Source organism: Sus scrofa, chromosome 5 (assembly GCF_054392235.1).
Source record: "Sus scrofa isolate SSC_HxYL_T2T_F1_AM1 chromosome 5, Sscrofa_HxYL_maternal_Yorkshire_Landrace_v2.0, whole genome shotgun sequence".
NCBI lineage: Eukaryota > Metazoa > Chordata > Mammalia > Artiodactyla > Suidae > Sus > Sus scrofa.
Window position 1 is genome coordinate 37,206,349 of NC_139387.1, and position 9,366 is coordinate 37,215,714.

General features: G+C 41.3%; 1 protein-coding gene across 1 annotated transcript in view; it reads right to left on the reverse strand.

The window, feature by feature from the left end:
- Positions 1 to 7,431, reverse strand: part of CPM (carboxypeptidase M) — a 98,036-nt gene extending 90,605 nt beyond the window's left edge. Inside the window, exons 1-2 of the mRNA XM_021091972.2 lie at positions 7,403 to 7,431; positions 6,968 to 7,130 (exon numbers count right to left, since the gene is read on the reverse strand). Coding sequence (XP_020947631.1) covers positions 6,968 to 7,127 — 160 coding nt within the window. The 5' untranslated portion in view covers positions 7,128 to 7,130; positions 7,403 to 7,431. The remainder of the gene's footprint in view (positions 1 to 6,967; positions 7,131 to 7,402) is intronic.
- Between the last annotated feature and the right edge of the window lie 1,935 nt (positions 7,432 to 9,366).

Genomic DNA, 9,366 nt, shown 5'->3' on the forward strand with positions numbered 1-9,366 from the left:
ACCCCTCAACTCTAAATACTGCTCATCACCACACTGTTGCCTCCAGACACACACGTTCATTGATTAAGAACAGAAACAAAACACTTTTTGGATACGTGTTACATAAGTTGGAAGGGGCTCCTTATGCATCTGATTTTAGACCAATTGTTCATAACCAATTGTTCATAACCTCCATGCCTCTTTTTTTCACATGCAATATTTTGCAATTTCTCTTTAACCATGTTGGCCTAAAATTCACGGAAAATAACATTTACATATACATTTTAAAAAGATTGCTATAAAGTTCAAACTTTATATAAAAAAGAAACAAAAAGAAAGTTACAATAAAATATGGTATCAGTATGTTAAAACTTGAGCAGCATCCCCTAAAAGACACAATGAAAAAGATGTTTCTATCAATCCTTGAGATGCATGGCGAAAACATTTATCACAAATGCAGACTGATTCAGTTGTGTGGTCACTGGCATCAGGATTTTAGGAATGTGAAGTATCTCAATCGCTTTCAGAGAAAGACAAAATTGAATTTTCCCTCAATGTACCTATAAGTTACATTCCTGGCAATTCAGTCCATATTAAAATTGTGGGAAAAAGTATTTTGTGTTTGTACATGAAACAGAATTTAGTTTGAGGCTCAGATAACTAATTGTAAGGCTCAGATAACTAGCTGTAGGCTGGTCTTTTGCTATGGAAGGCATTAGAAAATGTACGGGACACAGTTCACTATGCAGGAGTATTCTGTGCCTTGTTAACAAGTACAGGAGGATGCATCAGCAGGGTTCCCCCCCCCCGCCTCCAAAGACAGTTTTGGCATAAACTTCCCTTCAATTTCCAAAATTCCCCCTAGGGGGCGGTACTGCTCTTGATGAGAACCACCTCTCAACTCCGGAGATGGCATTTTGGTGGTGGGGGTCCAGAAAGTGTGCAAACCAGAATCTCAGCCTTCTCCTTTTGCCTCATAATGAAACAGTTTCAGTATACATTAAAAAAAAAAAAAAAAAAAAAAAAGGTCTACACCAAAATACGGAAATCACACTGCTTTGGATGAAACTGTTAAATACCAAAGAAGGGTCAAGGAATTTCAGAGATCACTCAGCACATAAAAAATATTCTGGACAGAACTTTTCTTGGATGATAGAGGATGCTCTTTAGCTTTTTCAGAGTCACAGGGGTCGGGGCAAGGGGTGGGGCAGGATGTGTGGGGGAGGGAGAAAGGGACAAGAACGGAGAAAAAGGAACCGTAGACACTTCTCTACAGCAAAGAGGTTTCGGCATTCATTACTCAGCCCAAGACAGACTTTGGTTCCAATCATCCATCTATTATTTACTAATCATGGATGATTCACTCAATCTCAATTCTTCACATGTAAATTGGAGGATAAGGATGGTATTTCATAACATCGTTAGGGTGATGAAGCATATATGTAAAGTACCAGAAAAATAGTAAAATTCACTTAATGTTGGCTCTCGTTATTATTATTTTTTGTTTGTTCGTTTGTTTGTCTTTTTGCCATTTCTTGGGTCGCTCCCGCAGCATATGGAAGTTCCCAGGCTAGGGGTCGAATCAGAGCTGTAGCCACTGGCCTATGCCAGAGCCACAGCAACGCGGGATCCGAGCCGCGTCTGCAGCCTACACCACAGCTCACTGCAACGCCGGATGGTTAACCCACTGAGCAAGGGCAGGGACCGAACCCGCAACCTCATGGTTCCTAGTTGGATTCGTTAACCACTGCGCCACGACGGGAACTCCTCAATGTAACTTTAAATCACAAAGGTATATTGCAGCTGAAATTCCTAGTGGGTTTCTTGATATTTGGTCATCAATATGTCAACATTGACATCATGAAAATCATTTCATACAGGATCTTCAATAAACTGGCTGTCTGATCACACTGAAAAAGGTGACAGAAAACTGAATGTTGTAGCAAAATCTTCTATCTGATATTCTTTTCTGAGAATAAATTGCCAGCCACAGTCTACCCCATCAAGTGTAGTGGGCAATGAAGATCTGTGTACGTGAACACAGTACCTGCCTTTGTGAGGCAGGAATCTAAGCCAATTCTAGGGAGATTTTGAGCATCTGAAATTTTACCAAGACTCCTGGCAGAGGAATTCAATAAATATCTGTTGAATAAGTATGTGAAGATGAAGAGTCTTTGGAGAAAATACAAGAGAAATAAATTCTCTCATACTTTAAAAACAAGGACAAATTTATGCTACTATAATCTTTCATCATCATTATAACAGCTATCATAATATCTACACTCAGCAAATTTTAAAGCAAATGATATTAACTCTAGGCAATTTGCTATATACTAGGTCTCTAGGACATATTTATCCTGTATGACTGAAACTTTTTACCCTTTGACAAATATTACAGTAATCTTTCAAACCACTGATGCCCCATGACGACTGGAATAAGATTTGGAAGAGTTGTTTTCTTAGCATACATGTCTCGTGGGATTATAAATCAATACACACTTTTTGGAAGGTAGTTTGGTTACATGTTATCAAATAGGTTAAACTGCTTAAGACCCAGTGATTTCTTTTTTTGGAAAAGTATCCCCAATAGCAGGTGATGGGCCCCTAATCAATAGCTCTTTTGTAGTACTTACTATGTGTATGGGTCAGGAATTACTCTAACAACCTATGGTCACACTGAATGGCAATAAATTCAGCAGAGGATCTAGAATTTGAATTGGGGTGATGCAGTTCCAAAGCCTGTGCTCTGACAACTGTGCTGTTTCGGCTACAAAGATGTTCACTGTGGCTTTTTTTTTTTTTTTTTTTTTTTTGTAACAGGTAAAGTTTAGAAACAAACTAAATGTTCGCCAGACTTTGGTTCCAATCATCCATCTATTATTTACTAATCATGAATGATTCACTCAATCTCAGTTCTTCACATGTAAATTGGAGGATAAGGATGGTATTTCATAACATCATTAGAGTGATTAAATGAAGCATATATGTAAAGTGCCAGAAAAATAGTAAAATACACTTAATGTTGTATTAGGGTGGGGTGTATAAGTTAAAGAAACAATGGTATATCCATTGATAGGACACAAAGCAGGCATTGAAAATCAAGGTTTAGAAACATGTTTGTGTGGATAAGCAAGGTATTTGGCTCAGTGGGAGAGAGGAAAGGAACAAAACAGGACAAATAGACTTAGAGTCTACCAAACGTTTCCTTTGGAAGGTAAGATTTAATTTTCTCCTTGGTGCTTTGTTGTATCTTCCAAATTTTCTAAATGAACTTGAATTCCTTTTGTGCTCAGAAAAATTTGCTAGAAACAAATTTCTGTCTCAATCAGCACAGCCTAATCAAGACATAATGCAAGTCATATATGTAATTTAAAATGGTTTCGTTACCACAACCACATGAACAAAGGTTAAAAACAAGTGAAATTAATTTTAATATATTTATTTGGCTTATATATCTAAAATATTACAACTATTTCAATAGGAATCAATATGAAATTATTAATGGACTATTTTACTTTTTTTTTTGTTTTGAATCTTCAAAGTCCCTTTTTTGGCCTGGTCACATTTCAACTGCTCAATAGCCAAGTGGCTACTGGCTAGTGTGTGGGATCCTTGGCAAAAGCTTTACTTTTGGTTCAAATATGCCCAACACATGACTCTGAAAACCTCCACTAACTACCTCAATCTCCATGTGACTGCTCACATCTGTGTCACACTGCTTGCTACTTAAGAGATGTGCTTTTGAGAGACGTAGATCTGAGTTTGAATCCTCCCTCTAACACTCATCAGCTGTATGATCTTTAGCAAGTTAACTTCTGCGTGCCTCACTGAACCCATTCTGTAAATGAGGCTAATTCCTACTTTGGGTTGTTAATGTTGGCATAATGTATTGAAACACCAAATACATGGAAATTATAACAGATTTTATTATCTAATCCTTACCCTTTGGAACCTTCCTTATTCAGATTAAGGTGAGATTTAGCACGTGAAAAAACAAGATTCTTAAAACAGAGATGGAGGAAATCTCCTTTAAAATGTTCTTAGAACTAATTTGAGAGGATGTGGAGAGACAATCTGGGGAATCTGCAATAAATACATTTGTATTTTATCTTATTTTTAATTTTCTATTTTTTTTTTTTTTTTTTTGTCTTTTAGGGCCACACCCGTGGCATATGGAGGTTCCCAGACTAGGGGTCTAATCAGACCTGTTGCTGCCATCCTACACCACAGCTCATGTCAATGCCAGATCCTTAACCCACCGAGCGAGGCCAGGTATTGAACCTGCAACCTCATGGTTCCTAGTTGGATTCGTTTCCACTGAGCCACGATGGGAACTCCAATACATTTGTATTTTAAAGGGAGGGTACCTGATGGCAGGGAACAAATGGCACACCTTTTTGCTTGTTTCACATGGCTTCCCCTCAGGGGCAAATCAGAGCTACAGCTGCCAGCCTAGCCCACAGCCATAGCAACTCAGGATCCAAGCCGCATCTGCGACCTACACTACAGCTCACACGGCAACACCGGATCCTTAACCCACTGAGCGAGGCCAAGAATAGAACCCGCAACCTCATGGCTACTAGTTGGATTCTTTTCCACTGTGCCACAACAGGAACACCACTAAGATTTTCTTTATTCTGATGTTAGATAGTGGGTTTTCCTCCAAAGGGCTCAACTGAAATACGGTCTTTCTATCATGGATGAAGGGCACATATGTGTTCAGCTTTTGTGTAGGTTTCAAACATTTCAAAATTCAAAACTGGAAAAAAAATCGCCAATTATGATAGAAGGCCATTATGTATGTATAGCATGTATCAGTGGTTTTTTAGCGTCATTGTTTATAACAAGAGACCATCAGAAACTATACAGATGCCTCAAAGAATAAATGACTAAGAAATTCATATAATCGAGGGTAAAATACTTGATTTATCATAGCAACCAATCCACACCTGTAGACCTCTCAATTCATGGAAATATGCCTTGAAACAATGTCAACTGGGGTGGGGGTGGAAGCAGAATAGAATCCATGATTACGGCAATGAAAATATATGTGATATGCATTTACAAAAACTAAAAAATGTATTTGGTGAGGTAGGAATACTACTTTTCCTTCTGGGTAGGTTGCTCACATGCATAATAAAAAAAGAAAAAGCAATTACACATGGTAAATCCTGTTCACTAAGCACACTTGTCTTGCATCAGGGCAGGAAGGCCAGAGAAAACTGTCCACCTAGTGAAAAGAGTGCCAACAAACATGCTAGGAGGATACTTTGGCAACTGACACCCAGTTACTAGTGTGCAGTTTTACCTATTGCTCAGAACCTAAAAGCAGATTTGGGGTTTTGTTTATCTTATCAGAGCAATTATTCAGGACATACTCAACACATTTTATTTTTTACATGAAATCTGACTTTTAACCACAAGGTTAAAAAAAAATTAAGCCTGCTGGCTTTCATTTTTATTGTGGTCTGGTAGCATGCAGAGATCAAAATAGCTGGGCAACCTTAAGGAGAGTTCCCCATTTTCTTTCACAAGCACTTCGTGTTAAAAATAAAAACTTAACAAATCCTTTAGTACCTAAAATTAACATTCACATCATCTTGTGGTTTAAGTGATGACTGAACAATAACTCAAGTTAGCTGTGTTCTGTATTTCCTTTATTAATATAATTAGTATTCTTAGATCTTTTAAAATTGCCCTTCTCTAGCCCCAGGGGAAAATGATTTTGAAAGGTTGAATACATGTACTGATTCAAGATATGATTCAAGATACATCCAACCTCTATAACTTTGGATAATAGAGCAATATAGAATAATTTTGGCACCAACTCTTTAGCAATGTTGTCTAAAAACAAAGATGGTATTACACATATAATGCCAGGATTTTTTATGTTGCATTGCACATAAGCAGATATATAATATTTTTAAAATAAGAACCTGGTTTTTAAGAAATAATTATTTAAGAATGTGATAACTAAGAGACTCCCAACTGGCTGAAAAACTCAGCTAAAATCCGGGTGGGGCTGGAACACATAAAGAGTTGCGATCCAAACTGTATAAATTTGACAAAGCTTATAACAAGCATTAAGTTATCTGGTAACCTCTTTGGGGGTACCAATACAAGATTAAGAAATAACAGTATCAGGTAAAATCACTGGCCTTGCCCCCCAAATGTCTAAGCCTTGAAGAAGAATGATCTGAGTGCCAACACAGGTTATAAAATTCACTGCCAGGGTAATCTCGAGCAAAATACTTAATTTCTCTATGATTCAATTTCTCCATCTTCTAAAGTGAGAATTACTTCACATGTTATATATCTATATTTAATATACAGTTTCTAACTTAAAACAATAAAGCAATTAAATGATGAATGCAAAAATGCTAGGAGCAGTACCAATCATGGTTACCATACACTTACCATCCAGCAATTGTCTTATTCAAATGGATAACTTTAAAAACAGCTTTTTAATCAGCACCAGAGCCACTTTTTTTGCACAACATTAAGCCATGGGGCTAATTAGACATGGCAAAGAAGTTTCACCAACAAAACTACACTATTTTAGTTTAGAAAAGACTTGAAGACATGATACTAACAGCCTGAATCATATTTAAAGAAGTCAACAAAACGGGAAACCTGAGATGGATAAACAGACTCTCTGGGCAGAAGTTTATTTAGTAACCAAAAGCTAAAATACACATCCCAGGAAACCAATGTCTGCAAGATCCAAAGACAACGCCATTAACGCAAAGCTCTCAATGACACCGAATGACAGCCGAGATGTTTAGTAAAACTCAGGTCTTCTTACTCTTCCTCTGACAAAAAGCAACACAACACACAAAAACAGAAAACAACCAACACGCAAGGCAGTGATAAATCCGCTTGGAGCCGCTCTAAGTAGTTTCATGGAAACAGGACAGGAAACTAAGTCGTATTTAATGAATGAAAATGAGGACTAGGGGGTTGGGAAAGTACACGAGACGGACCCTACCTTCTACAGATTTCCCGATACTGTGTAAGTGAGTGATAGAACTGTAGTCTTGGGCAACCTTCTTCAAAAATGCTTCCATCTCTTGCTGGTGGTGGTACCTGAAGTCCAGCGCAGCTACCACCGGCAGCAGCAGCACTAGCCAGAGGCTGGCGCAGTCCATGTTCTAGAGATGAATAAAAACAACAATAAAGCTGAGAGCCGATAAGGACGGGGGTGTGGGGGAATGTGGACTTTACGAGCTCGGGCTCGGCTTGGTAAGAAGGTAAAAGTTGGAAGCAAATCCTTGGGGAGTTAGAGCACCCGGAGCACAAGCAAGCTCGGGTGTCCTCCATCCCGCCGCCCAACCTCCCTCTCCACCTCCCGGCGTATCCGCCGCCCTCCGTCGCGGGACAGCTACAGCTGCTGCTGCCCCTGCCACGCGGACCCCAAACTCACCCCCGCTCAGGCGCGCACTGTCGCCCGGCGGCAACTGCCCGACCGGGCTGGATATTATATCCCGGCCAGGGGGCGGGCCCACCAGGGTTCCGCCCCCGACGCCTGACTGATGTCTCGCCGGCCCACTAAGGCGCCGCACCGGGCACTCCTGGGCGGGGCCGAGGCGGGCCGCCCCGGAGCCTCTGCCTCTTTCGCACCTGAGCTATCCCGCTACCGCGCTGCACCATGCTCGGCGCGCAGCACCCGCTGTGGAAGCGCGGCTGAAAGCCTGAGGAAATCGAATTGGCCTTGCGTGGCCTCAGTTTTTGCCAGCGCCCTAGGTTGGAAGTGATCTCACCTCGGCCACGGCTCCAACCGCTGACGGGGTCCATGGCGCTCAGCATAGGGGGACACGAGAGGTCTGCAGCTGCCCCGAGTTTGGAGACGTTAAAGGCTCGGACGGCTTCTCAGATTGGGCCGTACGGGCGGGTCGGCGCGCTCCGGCCTCACCTGGAGTCTACAAGGCGCCGCGATCACAGGCAGCCAGAGCCCCGCGCAATTCTTCTGCGCCGGCTGGGGTCGCCAGGGCCACACTCCCAGCTGCGCCAGGCGCCCCAGCCCTCCTCTGCAGTCGCGTGGCGTTTAAGAACGTATCTGTAGAAGTTTGAAATGCCATCAAGTGTAGAGTTCAGAAAAATTTCCGATAAATATTTATAGTGTATGAGATTTGAGTAAATCAGTTAAATTTAACGCTGTCAATCTGGAAACCACATGGAAGAAGGCAGCAGAACCACTGTTATAAAGCCAACGTTCTCTCCACCCATACTGCCTGGGCCAATTTCAGTTATCTCTTCTTAAAATGCTTCTTCCTAGAAGGAGGGGGGTTGGGGGTGGGGTGGTCTGTGCTTGCACGAGGGATAGCAAGGACTTCCCCGAAACCTGAGAGGGTGTGTGGTGCTGGCAAACACCTGGCACTCATTACCTGTCAGAGTAATGGGAGACTTATGCCAAGGGTCCAGTGAATATAAAAAGCTTGAAAAGCACTCATTTGGGATAACATTCCCCTTTGACAGATTAAAAACGGTAGTGCTAGGACCCACCGCAGACAGACTGAACAAAATTTCCAAAACCCAGGAAAGGATATTTTTTTAAAAGTGTCTTGTTGAGAGTCCAACGTTCTTTCAAGGGTTGAGAAACTGCTAGTGATTGCCTGCTGCTTCTTTGTTTCTGATACAGATACTGTTGTAGAATTGAGTGTTTAGGAACCTGGGGCCCCCTGTGATTCTGGGGTAGAAGAGTAGAGAGGTTTCAGAGGGTACGATTATAGCATCACAAGTCTTCGCCTCTGTCCTTGCCTTGAAACTCACTGATTGTATCAATTCACTGAGCCTTAGTTTCCTAGCCTGTGCAGTGGAAATGATAACATACCTCCCTCCCACAATGAAGTTGGCGGGAATATTGAGAACTCTGAGAGGTGTTTATTAACTAAATAAACTAGTTGAATTCATAAGTCTGTAAGCAGAATTTCTGAAAGTTGGAAAATCATAATATGATGTTGTTGCATTGAGTGGATTAAAAGAAAAAGTACGCCGCAGTTGCTATGCTGTGATTTCTACCAGGTGGCTCGAAGAGGTTCTTATGTTGTTGTTCATTGACTAGAGGCCTGAAAGGAAGTGCGATGGGGTTGAGAAGATTAAATTTAGGCAAAGTTACTAGAAGGAATGGGAAAGGGACTGGGCTAGGAACAAAGTGAAGGATTTCTGATCTGATTTTAGAAATCATACATTGGTTACAGAAGCAAGTGGTGGCAGTTGTGTGAGTTCTTTTAGTGGCACTGTGGCTGGAGACTGGAGAAGATGATGGCTTTGTCACTACTGGGCTGGAGATTGCCAGGGTTCTAATTCCAGATAAACGAAGGGGTGAGGTATAGTTGAAATTACTGCCCTTGGGGTTCACACTGGGTAGGAAGGGAAGCAAATTCAGGA